Below are 15,896 nucleotides of genomic sequence, written 5' to 3' on the forward strand. Positions count from 1 at the left end.
ACATAAACTTAAAAAAAAGGGGGGACGGAGAAGGAGGAGGAGGAAGAACAGGAGGAGAATAGATTATGGAGATCACTAGAAGGGAAACTTTAAGAAGGCTAATACAGTGGCCTAGGTGAGTAATGATGGTGGCTTAAATTAAGAGCGGTAGCAGTACAGGGGTACCTGAGTGGCTCAGTCGGTTAAGTGTCTGACTTTAGCTCAGGTCATGATCTCGTGGTTCGTGGGTTTGGACCCTGAGCTGGGCTCTGCACTGACAGTGCAGAGCCTGCTTGGGATGGATTCTGTCTTCCCCTCTCTGCCCCTCCCTCGCTTATGCCCACTCTCTCCCTCTCTCTCATTCTCTCTCTCAAAATAAATAAATAAACATAAAAAAAAAAAAAAGAGTGGTAGCAGTATAGATGAAGAGAAGAGACAGATTTGAGACATATTTTGAAGGTAGAATGCAAACGGCAGGCTAAAAGAAGATAAATGGTGTCACCTCAAGGTCTTCAGTATGACCTCTTTATTTATTACAGAATTGTGACTAAGCCAACTAATCACATGCTCAAGTCTTTGTATAAAAATATGTTTGAGTAGGTTCTCAAATTCCTGATACCCCTCCTCCCACTGACAACCAAATAAAGCCCAAATTCCTCAGCTTGCTATTCAACACCCTACACAATAAGGTTCCAAATGCTCTTTCTAATCACAATAGTCCATTCCTATTACACACACCCTATCTTAAGAGGAAATCAGTGTCCCTTCCTGGTTCTTATAATACTTTGCTGACACTAGTTTCTTCTCACTAATCCTTCTGCCTGGAAGATTCTCCTACCTTCAAACTGCCACTTGTCAATACCTACCCAAAATCATAATTTCATGCACCACCTCTATCTCTCACACAAAGCTTTTCCTGATCACATACTGGATAAAATAATTACACAAATGAAGTGCTATAGGAGAAGAAAACAGAAGAGGAACTCTGCAAAATTTAATCATATATAGGATCATTTTATTATAATCCTCACATTCTTTGGTACAGGATAGTACTTGCCTTGTCCTCAATAAGATTTACATAATGATTTAAGGTAACTACTGTTTCTTTTTTCAGTTCTCTATCTCCCAACAACTAAAACATAATGTATTTTAGAAACCATAAGTACCCAATTTCTTTATCTGAAATGAACATCAAATATCTAAGTTATCCACTAAAATATTTGCTCATTAACATGCAATGTGCCAGGTAGTGAAGGTAAAAAATGAGTAAGACGTGGTCTGTGCATCCAAAGAGTACAGAGTCCAGTGAAGAAAGACACATAAACTACGATAATATACTGTACTGTGGTAAGTAATGCTTAAGCCATCTCTGGGGGATCAGGGTGGGAGAAGCGGCAATGTACAGGAAAGGATTTCTATAGAAGAGCGACAACTGAAGTAAGCCATGTGGTCATCAAGGAGAAGAGGAACAGGAAAAATATCTCAGGCCAAGAAAGAAGGACTGATGCCATGAAAACAAGTATCACTGCAATATTTAAGTGAAAATAGGTGAATATTATCAAAAAAGTGGCTGAGGACTTTAATGTCTCCCAAATATCCATTCTTCAACTGATTTTTAATGTTATCTATAAGCAATAATAAGAATACAGAACTTAATTTAAGTTAATGGCAAAGTCAAACTTTCATTAATCAAATTACTGATTAATCTGATAGACAATTATTTACTTCTAAAAAGTTATTAGGGCTAATTTGTTTTTTCTTTTAATATATCTAATTTTGAGGCACCTGGGTGGCTCACTTGGTTAAGTGTCCTGCTCTTGGTTTTGGCTCAAGTCATGATCTCACAGTTCGTGGGATCAAGCCCTGAGTCAGGCTCTGTGCTGTTAACACAGCGCCTGCTTGGGATTCTCCTCTCTCTACCACTCCCCCTTCACGTGTGCACACACGTGATAAATAAATATTTATCTCTCAAATAAACTTTAAAATAACTAAAATATCTAATGTTTAAATTATTGATTTAACCATAATTATATTTTAAAAATTTAGTAACAAAACATAAGAATTTTTAAATTAAAGAATAGTCAATGATGTGAATTAATTATAGTAACTAATACATGCGGAGTACCCTGTGCCAGGTACCATCTTAAGCAATTTATAGGTATTAATTCATAAACACTTCACAGCAATACTATATGATGGGTGCTAACATTTTTTTCTCATTAAGGAAAACTCAAATGAAAGGAAATGAGATCTGATTCAGTACTACCGGTTATGAAAATTAAGAGTTAATTTTTCAAATGACTGTTTTTTTTAATGAACAATATTATGATCAAATAACTACCAAGCACACAAGAAACCACAGGAGGAATTCCAATAAATAAAAGTAACATCTCTTACTTGATTAATTTCACTTTGGAGTTGTAACCCGTGCTGCTCTTTCTCTTCTCTCTGTTGTTGTAGCTGTTTAAATTCAGCCTTAAGATGCTGGTACTTGGCCTCTACTTCTGATAATTCTTCCTTGAGCTTCTGCGTAGCTTCCCCCTTCTCACCTAGTTCTGCCTGTATTCTCTGCAGGGAGGTTTCAGATGCAGATAATCTTGACTGAAGCTGCTGACAATCTAGGTCTTTTTGATGAAGGCTTGCTTGTATATTCTTTTTACTCACACATTCTTCGTTATGTTTCTCCTCTAACTGAGTACACTCCAGTTCTTTCTTTCGAAGCTTTTCAGTCAAGTTCTGAAATATCGATGAAACAATTTCCTTTCTTAATATTTCTAATTATTCTAATTATTCAAACTCTCTTTACAACAATACCACTAAAATTAGCCACACTGCAATATAAAAACATTTGGCTGAATATATTCTGGCCAAAATAGGACTAAATTATTACATACTAACTTATTTTATTATTGGCCCACTTGACTAAGCTCTACTAATACAAGGATTACCAACTGAATTTTGACATAAAATGAAACACTAAAATCTACTAGATTCTTTAGGGTATACAACATATTTACACTCTCCCATTTGAGTTAAATAATAAAACTACCTTCTATCACTGAGGTGCCTGGGTAGCTCACTCAGTTAAGTGTCTAACTCTTGACTTTGGCTCAGGTCATGATCTCACAGTTCGTGGGCTTGAGCCCTACAGCAGGCTCTGCACCATCAGCTCAGAGCCTGCTTAGGATTCTCTTTCCCTTTCTTTCTCTGACCCTCCCCTGTTCATGCGTTTATTCTCTCTCTCTCTCTCTCTCTCTCTCTCTCTGTCCCTCAAAATAAATAAACATTAAAAAAAACCTACCTTCTATCATCAAAAATTACTCTGAATAACAATATACAGCAATTGATTTGAGGTGTTGTAATTTCTTTTTTTTAATTTTTTTTTTTAACGTTTATTTATTTTTGAGACAGAGAGAGACAGAGCATGAACGGGGGAGGGGCAGAGAGAGAGAGGGAGACACAGAATCCGAAGCAGGCTCCAGGCTCTGAGCCATCAGCCCAGAGCCTGATGCGGGGCTCAAACTCACGGACCACGAGATCGTGACCTGAGCTGAAGTCGGACGCTTAACGGACTGAGCCACCCAGGCGCCCTGAGGTGTTGTAATTTCATAGCTGATAAGAGCTTTAGCATAACAATACCACTTGCTGCTTTAGTATGTAGATCCTACTGATTCTTTATTTTTACTCTTCTTGATAAAGACCATTTATAAGAGTCACAAGTTTAAGATTAACTCAAATTTCTTTCTAGGTGTATAAAAATAGTGATCTAAACATAATTTACTTGCCTTATGTTTTATTATTTTAATCAGTACTATCAAGTACAAAATACAAAAAAATGACACCTCCAATTAAAGATCTGGATCAACTAGCCTATTCAAATGTTGACATCTAGTCTCAGTGGAGTTGTTACAATTAATATAGAACATTTTAAGTCAACACACTTACATATAAGACCTGAATCAGAACTCTGACTCAATGCTAAAAGAACGATAGCTAGGATAAAAAGCTACTATAAGCATCTGAGAAGTCAAGCTGTGGATGTTGATTATACTCACTTTTTATATGCAGTGTGCTAGAAGGGAATAAATATAGAAATAGTAAAGGACAATCAAAGCCTCTGGTCTCTAAATAATCTAAATGAAATAGACACATTAAAGAAAAAAAAACTTTTCCAAGAAAGTTAAAACATAACTCTCTCAAACAAAAATGAATTAATACAGGGGCACCTAGGTGGCTCAGTCGGTTAAGCATCAGACTCTTGGTTTTGGCTCAGGTCATGATTTCATGGTTCATGAGTCTGAGCCCTACATGGGGCTCTGTGCTGACAGTGTGGGGCCTGCTTGGGATTCTCTCTCTCTCTCTCTCTCTCTCTCTCTCTCTCTCTCTCTCTCCCTCTTGCCCTGCCCCTCCCACGCTCCTTTTCTCTCTCTGAAAAAATAAATAAATAAGCTTTTTAAAAAAATGAATACAAAACGTGTGTCAGAAGTGAATAATTTTTCTTTTTTGATAAAATAAGCAAAGTCAGATGGGGCTAACTAGTAATTATAATCACTTGAAAATAAAGTTTGAGCTTAGTAAAGTGGTGATAGGAGTTAAATAATACGTATGCATGACTCACACCATGTCATTGAAACAGACACAAAAATTTACATAAAAAGACACAAGGGAACAAGAGACAAGCAACATACATGTGGGGAAAGAGCAAACACTGTTACCTCAAGGGGAGTAATAAATCTAGGTACCAATGTAGCAAAGTTAGCAGTAAAGATTCTTGAACACCATCTGAGAAAAGGTACATTAATGTAGATAGATTACCAGGCAGGAATATACTACAGAAAAAGCAGTGTCCAGAAGATGCTATAGGTATATGTAAAAAAGACAAGATGTGAGACAAACTTAAAGGTAAGAAGAGCACCCAGAAGAGATGTGTGCCTTGGCCAACCAACAGAAACAAAGAAAGAGTAAGAGTCGAAAGACTAGAGGGAAAAAAACAACTTTTGAGTTAAACTATCTGTTAAGAAAATGTTTTTATAAACATTTCTTTGTTACTGGCTAGTAACTCCAGATCTTTCTGGATGTAATTTTACATTTTTTTCTTTTAAGAAAATTACATTTATTTTGGACTTTGTATGTTAAACTAAGGCTATTCATTGATGTATAACTGTATTGCATCTTTTTACATTTTCCCCCCACCTTGACCCTGACATCCCCCCTCCCCCACTCAAAGCTGTGCTGCATCTTTTTAAAGAAAATTCTAAGTCACTGAAATTCATGAAGGCCGCCATGCTCACATATACTAAGAATGTGGGCAGGATATAATTTTAAAACATGCTGCAAAACTTGAAGGCTAGTAATGAGCTAGCAAGGCTTCTCCACAGGCTTATTTCTGGTGTGACCAAATATTCCCACCAATTTATACACAGATGACCCCTCAGACAGCTTCAACCTTTAAGAAGTAAAGGCACATAACAACCGTAGACTTTAAAATTCACTTGTCCTAAAAAATTAACTGGAAGCTACCGGGCTTTATAGCACAGATGAGAGATAATTAAATTTTCCTTAAAAGAACCTCAACCACTTTCTTTTAAAAGACCTAATCCAGGGGCACCTGAGTGGCTCAGTCAGTTAAGTGACCAATTCTTGATCTTAGCTCATGATCTCACAGTTCATGGGATCGAGCCCTGAGTTGGACTCTGTGCTGACAGCACAGAGCCTGCTTGAGATTCTCAATCTCTCTCTCTCTTTGCCCCTCCCCCACTAATGCATGCACACGCACACACACACTCTCTCTCAAAATGAATAAATTAAAAAATATATTCTAAAAAAAAAGACTTAATCCACTCACACTGCATAATTTTTACATGCAGAAGGCTAACTATATTTAGTACTACAAATTTTCATTCTTACTACAGTCTTCCCATGAAATCTGAAGCAAAATATTATAGCAAATACATGGTTTTTGAAAACTGATTTAAGTATAGTGAGAGTCATTAAAGAACATAGTAATTGTACTTTCACATGTCCATATTAATTCTTAAAACAAAACATGAGATACATTATTATCTCCATTTTCTGAATGAAGAAGTGAAAACTGAAAGAACCTCTATGACCTGGCCAAGTGGCAGAGTCATATATTATGATTCCAAGTCCAGTAAATTGTCACAACACAATTTAGACACGCAGTGAGTCAATTCATGCTTCCCCCAAAACACTCCATTCAAGTTTAAATTCCAAAATGATTGTTAAGCCTAACTCATAACATAATTATCGTTTGGGTAAGCAAAACTCCTTCCTTCCAAATGTTGTCCCGTCCTCTTGATTTCCTCACCAACTGCTCTCAACAGATTTTCTTACAGAGATAATTTCCTTATATTAGACTCCAGTTTTCACTTATTACTTGCCCAAGTAATGAGAATGAATGCAAAAAGATGGCATTTTTTTAGCTTACAAAGTAGTTTCAGGCATCTCATTTGTTCTTCAAAACAGCTTGGTGAGAAAAAACAAATTGAACTACTATAGCTCTCCAACATCTCATATTCTCTTGTGCTCTTACATGTTCCCATGCCTTCTGCATATCTAACTCTCAAAATAAATGCCATCAACCCCTCTGCCATGTGAAACGTTCCTTAACATCCTTGAAGACTAAGCTAAAAAGTTGTCTTCTACAAAAGCATTTGCTGATTTACTAGGCAGTAAGTTAGGAAAACTTCCACCTTGGTCTTGACCCAACACTGCACCAACACTTACCAAATAAAAACAAAAACAACAAACATTGACTGGGATGTTTACTAAAAGCCAGACACTGGTCTAAGCACTTAAACATCTATTAATTTATTTAAGACCCATGCCACTCCTAAGAGGCAAATGGGTAGGAAAGGAAACAAACTTGGAGAGGCTGTCACAGTCAGTCAGTGGCAAAGCTGGGATTTAAACATGCCTTCCACCACTGTACTACATACACCATTCCTCAGTGCACCACTCTGCAATAAATATAGTGGTAATACACAACAACAGAACTACTTGTCACATCTGGCTCTTGCTTTGGACTATGAGCACCTTAATACTAGGACTACCGGAAAGGGAAAGCAATGAAAGGATGGAAAAAGGATGAGAGGTAAAACCCAAAAAATAACTCAGTCTCTTACAATGACCTATCTAGTAGCTTTAACTAAGCATATTATTTTGTTCAGAATTTACATAAAAATAATTGAGTTGCAGAACTGTGTTCAAATGTTAGTGTACAAATGAATGAATGAATGAATATCAGACTATGATTCTTATTTTAAACTAAGAAGAAAGTTTTTTCAACATTCCCTTTTATTTTTAAGTTTTCAAAAGCAGTAATTACAAAACACTGGTCTAATACTGAGGATACCTTGATATTAGTGCAAAAGCAATTATTGTTTCCATTCATTATGTATTAAAATATTGTCTATCCACCTTGATGCTGCTATATAACCTATAATAAATGCCCAAGGCATTTCATGTAATGGTCTTCCTAAGACCAAATACAAAGATTTCCAAATTCAAAACACGTGGATATCACCACTGTCAGCAATCATAGTTTGCCAAGGACATGGGATGAGGAGAGGTGGGAGAGGCAGATAGCAAGGATAATAAGAAAAGGATGCATTTCTGCACTTAACTTTAACTGGTGAGCAAATCCTAAACAGGAAAACATTTTAGAAAAAAAATTGTTAAGTCTTACACTGATGTAAGGATTATTAAGATGAGTAGAAGATGCTATTATTCCCTAATCAATCATATTCCAGTCTTACCACACTAAATCATCTTGATTCTATATACTATTTATCAAATTCTCATAGTACTTCTTTTAATAATACGTGTGTGTGTATACATACAATATGTGCTTCATTATCTGACCATACATTTCAGTCTATCAATGTCAAATCATGTCCTTTATTAATAGTTTAATGCTTCAAAATTATATAATAAATGACACTGATCATAAACATCCACTTTATGTACACATCTTGGTCAATTTCCAAAAAGTAGAACGTCAATTTTTAAGAAATTAAAAATCAAACTGAGGGAGAAAGATAAAACTAAATTGTATATAGAAGTTTTCCATATATAGCTTGACAGGAGACAAAAGGGGGAGGGGGATGGACAGGTTTTCCTAAAGCCACAGAAAAAGATCAAGTCAGCATCAAGAGTTGACAGAGAAATGGGCAACGGTAAACTGATATAATTACTTCAGAAAATTGAGGTCATGTACTAAACTTGAACGTGTGTAGCCTGCACCCCAGCCATTTCACTTGGGAGACATAACAAAGAAATTTTTGCACAAATGCATGAGATTTATATGTGAATGTTCACAGCTGCAATATTTGTAATAGCAAGGAAAAATAAAATCTATGTGAAAAAGTAGAAGTATGCATAGATCACTTCTGCTGCATACCAAACAATAGAAGAATTGTCACATGGAAAAGCATTTATGGTCTTAAATTACAAGCTGAGCTAGTTGCTGTTTTTCATAAAACACCATTTTTACTGGCAAGAATAACAAACTATGATTATTCATACTTGGTAGGAAAAGAACCTATCACGTAAGAAAACAGAATTGATACTATTTGTTTCCAATAATAAAATTCAAGCTTTCAAAGAAGGGCAGAATTTTGGAAAACTAGTATCCATCACCATGAGCTTGACACTTCCTCATACTTGAAGCCTATTCAGAGACTGATGGAGATATTGACAAATGATACTGTTTTTATATTGCACAAGGTAATGTGTTAATATTTGGAAGATCTGCATAACCAATATTTTACACCAATATTTTACATGATGTTATAAAACCCACTCAAAAGGCAAAAAAAAAAAACCTAATAAATTTAATGTTACAAATATATAAACAGCATTGATATGGTTTCAGATTCTAGACTGTATCTAGCTAATGAGAAACTATGCCTTATCTAGTTTTGGTATAGTATCAAATAAAAATAGCTATAATTATCCAAAAAAAAAAAGCTATTCAGAGATTCCTCTTCTTCCCAACTACATACCTATGTGAGATTGAATTTTCTTCATACCCTTCAACCATATCACAACAGATGAAATGTAAAAGCAGATGTGAGAATCCATCTGTCCTAATATTAAGCTAGACATTAAAGAGGTTTGCAAAAATATAAAACACCACCACTATTTTTTGTTTTAGAAAATAGTCATCTTTCATAAGAAATAGTATTGTTAATATTTATTAATTAATGTTTTAAAAACACATATTTTTTAAATTTATGTTTTAATTTCTAATATACTAAATATCCATAGATATAACCCCAAAAATAAAAGCTCTTTGGAGTCTATAACAATTTTGAAAATATACAGCTTTCCTGAGATCAAGAGGTTTGAGGTTGGCCAAGGGCACAAGCAACAAATTACCCTAAAACTTAGCAGGTTAAAATTGTGTCTATTATCTCACACAGTTTCTGAGGGTCAGGAATCCAGAAGCAGCTCAGCTGACGGTTACAACTCAGGGTCTCTCATGAGACTGTTGTAGTAAGCTGTGGGCCAGAGCAGAGCTACAGTCTCTGATGATTTGAAAAGAACTGGAGGATGAGGATCTGCTTCTAAGCCCATTCGCCTGGCTGTTGGCAGGAGGCCTGATATTTCCAACCAATTATACTTACTTCTTTTTCCCCTCTACCATGTTCTTTTCTTTGGTTCTTCCCTTGCTATATTTCATCAAAATATCAGGTTCAACTTATTAAAAAGCAAGCCAACAAATTCACCATACCATTGAATATAAGGGTTTAGTGACTCTACTCCCCCACGACCAAAAAAGTAAAGACACAGAAAAAAAGTACTAACCAATACTTGCCCTGCCCCCAAACTTAATATTATCTGTTGCTCATCTATAAAGAAACAAGGTGGGAAATAACAGCATTCCAAAATAAAGAACAAGGCTGAAGGTCTCACATTCCCTGATTTAAAACTTACTGAAGGCTATAGTAGTCAAAGACACGGGGGTGGCTCAGGAGGTTAAGCGTCTGACTTGGGCTCAACTCATGATCTCGCGGACTGTGGGTTCAAACCCCGTGTAGGGCTCTGTGCTGGCAGCTCAGAGCCGGCAGCCTGCTTTGGATTCTGTGTATGTCTCTCTCTCTCTCTCTGTGTCCCTCCCCACTCATGCTCTGCCTCTCTCTTTCTTTCTTAAAAATAAGTAAACATTAAAAACAAAATTTTTTTTTCAAAGTTACAGTAGTCAAAACAGTAGAGTACTAGCATGAAGACAGACATATCGACTAATGGTATAAAAATAGAAAGCCCATAAGTAAACATTCACATACATGGTCAAATGATTTTTAACAAGGGTGCCAAGACCACAGGAAAGGACAGTCTTTTCAACAAATGGTGCAGGAGAAACTGTTTATCTATATGCAAAAGAATGAAACTAAACCCTTAAGCTTTCACTATTAAAAAAAATTAACTCAAAAATGAATCAAAGACCTAAACATAAGACCTAAAAGTATAAAACCATTAAAAGAAAACAGGGGAAAAGCTGCCTGACATTGGATTTGGCAATGATCTCTTAAATATGCCACCAAAAGCACTGGCAACAAAAGTAAAAACAGACACTAGATTACATCAAATCAAAAACTCTGTGCATCAAAGGTGTGATAGTAACGTATAAAAAGAAATATACATTTGGTGTTCATCTCCATTTCTGGAACAGAACTCCAAAAACCCTTGCAATTTCCTAAGTGAAAAGAGTAGCAAAGATGTCTTTTGTTAGTCATAACAACTCCCTTTCAACCACCAATGAGTTTATGTTAATGAAGTGGTTTTTTTTTTAGAAAGCTCCTAAGGATGGGGGCTGGTTGCCATGGTAACCAACCAAAATGAAAGGGTTGGAATTTTCAACCCCACCCCCTACCTCAGAAAGGGGACAGGAGCTGGAGGTCAAATTAATCAGCAATGGCCAATAAATTAATCAATCATGCCTCTGTAAGGAGGCCTCAATAAAAACCCACAAGGACGGGGTTTAGGGAGATTCTAGGTTGGCGAACACATAGAAAGCACCCAGAGAGAGCATGGGAGCTCCATGACCTCTCCCATACATCTTACTCTACCGATCTCTTTCATCTAGCTATTCTTGAGTTCTAATCTTTTATTTTTAATGTTTATCTATTTATTTATTTTGAGAGAGAGAGAGAGCACGAGTGGGGTAGGGACAGAGAGAGAGGAAGAGAGAGAATCCCAAGCGGGCTCCACTGTCAGCACAGAGTCTGACATGGAGCTCCATCTTATGATCTGTGAAATCACAAGCCAAATCAAAATCAAGAGTCGGAAGCTTAAGCAACCCAGGCACCCCCTGAATTATAATCTTTTAAAATAAATCATTAATCTAGTAAGTAAAATGTTTTTCTGAGTTCTGTGAGTCATTCTAGCAAATTAATCCAATCTAAGGCAAGGGTTGTGGGAACCTCCCATTTACAGCCACAGCCATTTGGTGAGAAGTACAGGTAACAAGTTGGACTTTGAACTGGTATTTGTGGGGGGAGGGGGCAGCTAAACCCCTGTGGGATCTGACACTATTTCCCACTATCTCCAAGTAAATGGTGGTAGAACTGAGTTACACGGTAGGTCATCCACTGGTGTCACAGAACTGCTGATATGTGGAACACTCATATGTCTGGTGTCAGAAGTAAAGGTGTAGTAAAGTACTGAGAGTAGAGGAGACACACAGGAGCGTTTTTCCTCTACAAAAGGTGGTGGTGAATGGGGTGTTGTTCAGAGTACAGAATTTTAGTTCTGGAAGATGGAAAGAGTTCTGAAGATCGGTTCTGTAACAATGTGAATGTACTTAACACTTAAAAAAAAAAACAGAGTAATAAGTCACACTGTACTCATGCCAATATATAAATAACATACACAAGATTAAAATTTAAGATACATAAAACCAATTCACCACTCTATGTAGTTTTTAAATACTCACCTGATTTTTTTGTGTTAATTCATTAAGTGAACTTTTAAGTTTTTGTAGTTCCTGCACATATACAGCAACTTCCTGGGGGCCTTTGGCAAGTTCACTCCTTAGCTGGCTTATTGTGGCCTTAAGAAAAAAAAAAAAAAAAAAAGAAAAAAAAAATTAGAGGGAACTAAAATGGAAAAGAGAATGGAAGTATCCAAAGGTTTTAAAGTTACACAGATTTTTGTCACTGTTGTTGTTAAATTGATATAATACTTCGAAGTTTCGATTTAGTTCTTTTTCCTACCAACCTACTGCCACCCCACATCATTTTTGACTGAAAATTAATTTTTAAAATTTATCCAAAATGTTTAACCTCATTTATTTAATAATGAATGAAATGAATAGTTGGCATCCTACTTTATGTATCTGAGTCAGCATCAAACTACCAACCTGAATTTACTGGCTTTGAAACTCTGTACTTTAATCCTTCTGAATTTAAAGAACATATGCAAGTTACTGCCTACCTTTTATCCCAACTTCTACAGGATAGCCTTTCGTTTTACTTTAAAAACATGTTAAATAAACACAAACACACAATACAGAATCACCTTGGAAAGGTAGCGAATCATCTTTTTGACTGTAATGGAAAGTATCTGTCCAAAGAAGTTATACAGAGTTTTATTAGATATAATTTTATTAAGCTGGGTCATTCCATGACTAGGTATAATAGCTGGACACAAATTTGCTTTAATGCATCTTAACGAAATTAAGACAAAGGTTTGATCATTTAAAAGTAAGAGAAAATTAAGCAAAGTCTCAGAAATAGAAACTTCCTATACATGAAAGCTTCAGTGACCAGAGAGAGAGACTAAGTACTGCTTTTTAAGTATGGTTTCTTGCAAGTGACATTAACAAAAGAACTTTCTATTTCTAATATTTAGCTTATTGACTTCACTTTTTACATTCTTAAAGCTACATTTTCATTGTCTATATTCTTTATTAGTAAATAAATTTTATTATGGAAAACATTTTAAAAAAATTTTTAATAAACACAAGAGTAGTTATCTACATCAAATATTACAAATACATCTTCAAGGGAGAAACCTTAGAAGGCTACTGATTTATTTTGACAGTAACGCCAAGAGATCTGCTACTCTTCTCTTAAAAACCCTTCCAGTATGTGTGGCACTTTTTTTTTTTTTTTTTTTTAAAGGATTCTCTTTGGTGGTATATCTTCATCTATTACAGTGCTTTGGTTTTAAGTTTTGGAAAACCATCTAGTAAAGAAGGTAAGTGATTGAACTGAACGATTAAACACTTGGGCTTCTATTATTTTAATAACCATAAGTTGATGAAACTAGTTTTTTGAGTGTTTTCCAAACTGGTTTAAAGTCAACTAAAAGAGGTTTCAAAAAAGTTTTTACAAATAGCAGCATGTCTAAGATATCTTCCTGGCCTAACCTTTTAAGGAAAACATTCATGTAAATAAACCAATTCTGATATACTGACAGGCAATCTGTCATATTGCTTTACAGTTACAGCTTCTACACAGGGTGTTTCAACATATAACAACATATATATATGTACACACACACACACACACACACACACATATATATATAATATATGCCATATATATCCTATGCTTCAAAGAAGGAAATGTTTAAATATTCATTATTTTTAACTATATTCAAGTTAAAGGCATATCCTAATAATTTCTTTCTTAAACTGATCATGTAATCTTTTCATTGATACTGGGAGTTTATTTCAAACTGCTATCCCTAATAACTTTGAATCTCAGGATCATTTTCTGTTAGTAACATTATGGATGTTCAGAGAAATATTAGGAACAGTTTGGCTATTTTAAGTTACCCTATTTTAATCATTAGCATAGATGCCAACTTATCACAAAAGAAGATATATTATTGTATTTAAATCTTGACTTGTAAATATCTTATCAAAGGATTTAGCAGAGTGACACATAATAAACAGAAATAATAGTGCATATTAAGATGCAAATTAGGAGTATATTTCATTAAAAAACCATGATTCCACATTAAAGTTTATAAGATATAGTAAGCCAAGAGTAACATCTGTCTTGCTGATTAACTCCAACATGTAGAAAAAACTAAACAAGCAAAATGTAAAGCAAATATATTCAACAATATCTTGTTATATTTTACAGTTTTAAAATATGTTCTTATAAATAACTATATTATAATACCTAAAGAATTAAACATTAGGTATATCATTTATCCTTTGTACAAATATGTATATTTTTAACTATAATTTTTTTAAAAGCAACCATTTGAAATTTTTTAGTTTACTCAAGGGTGGAAAAAAGAAAGATGTGGGAAGAGTTTACACCAAAAGGTATACTTTAGTCATGGAGAGGGGAAGGAGGGGAATGAACTACAGATAAGGTTCATTTTCTCTGTTGTACATCATGAATCATTTCAATGTTTTACAATGATCATGCATTATGTTTGTATTGGGGGAATATACAAATTGAAAAGTCAAAATGTGCAAGAAAATATATTCCCTGTTCAAATATGACTATGGGTCAAATTCAAACAAAAATGGCTCTCCACTCCAGCCACAAAGACATTCCTCACTGTTTAACAGGCCAAACTCATCTGCGCTTTGAGACTTTACAGTTGGACTCCCTCTTCCTGAGAATGCTTACTCCCAATTCTTCACCCTCTTGCTTACTTCTCACACATTCCTCCTTGAGAAGACCTTCCCTGATCATTCTATCTAAAACTGTCATACATTATTGCCAGCTCCACTACTGCCCATACATACCCTGCTTTATTTTTCTTTATAGCATTTATTATTACCTGATTTTCCATCATGATTTGATTTATTCATGTATTATCTGGTTTCCACAAAAGACTATAAGCTTTATGAGAGCAGGCACTCTGTCTTATTCACTGTTGTATTCCCCACACCTAAAACAGCTACTGACCCTAGGCATTCAAAAACTACTCTCTAAAGGAATGAGTGATTCGTCTCCAAGGAGTTAATAGATATTTGTTCCCAGTATCTGAGACCCGATAAAATAGCCTCCATTTCCTTGAAGCCATGTCACTGAATTCAAGTTAGACTTTTACGAAAAAATTTTAAATTAAAAAATAATTAGAGATATTTTGAGCAAATATCCTGCTAGTGTTTTAGAATTATAATTATTGTCCTAATAATATTCTACTACAATTTGTATGTAATTATTTAAAGACGATTGAAAATTCACTTGATTAACAAAAATAAGCATATCTTTGAAGTTCTGAGATTGCCTTACAACACAAAATTTCCATTTGACAATAGAAGGAGCTATATTAAAGGTATTACTAACATTAAAAAGCCTTCCCAAAACACATTACCTCAAGTTTAAGCATCTCCATTAGAAAGCAGAAAAAAAAAATAATAAAATGATGGATGAAAGGTGGAAGACTGACAAAAGTACACACTGAACACATAATAAAAATGTCCAAACATACTGCTAAAACTGATCTCTAATATTAGTACACTTTTAAAAGATATTTAAGTACTCTTTAATAACTATGCAGGAGTATAACCATTTTTATTCCATATCTTTGTAAATATTTTAGCTTTTAAAATGAGTTTATTTGGAATTCAAATAAAATTCTTAAAAAACCATTTACATTAAAGACCACACCAAATGTAAGTTGATTATAGCTTTGATATTTTCGGTAATGTAAATTTTTAAAAATAATACTTATTTTAACCCTTAAATCCTCAATTTCTGATGATAACTATAAAGTACTTTCAAATGCTTTAGAATGAATTATTTTTCTATATGCCTTCTAAAATATCTAAACCAAAAACACAACAAAACAAAACAAAACCTGTCAATGAATTCATAGGCATATCTAAATGAATGTAATGGAACATAAGGACACACTTAACAATGTATATTACATCATATGTCTTTAGCTTCAATTAGAAATACCAAACAAATCAT

At 34.7% G+C, this 15,896-nt stretch overlaps 1 protein-coding gene across 2 annotated transcripts in view; it reads right to left on the reverse strand.

Annotated features, from left to right (window-relative positions):
- EEA1 (early endosome antigen 1) overlaps positions 1 to 15,896 on the reverse strand; it is a 115,536-nt gene that overhangs the window by 55,998 nt on the left and 43,642 nt on the right. For both annotated transcript variants that reach the window (XM_047865742.1, XM_047865741.1), the window contains 2 exons: positions 11,939 to 12,055; positions 2,377 to 2,715 (listed from right to left, as the gene is read on the reverse strand). In XM_047865742.1, the coding sequence (XP_047721698.1) occupies positions 2,377 to 2,715; positions 11,939 to 12,055 (456 nt within the window). The remainder of the gene's footprint in view (positions 1 to 2,376; positions 2,716 to 11,938; positions 12,056 to 15,896) is intronic.

Source organism: Prionailurus viverrinus, chromosome B4 (assembly GCF_022837055.1).
Source record: "Prionailurus viverrinus isolate Anna chromosome B4, UM_Priviv_1.0, whole genome shotgun sequence".
Taxonomy (NCBI): Eukaryota; Metazoa; Chordata; class Mammalia; order Carnivora; family Felidae; genus Prionailurus; species Prionailurus viverrinus.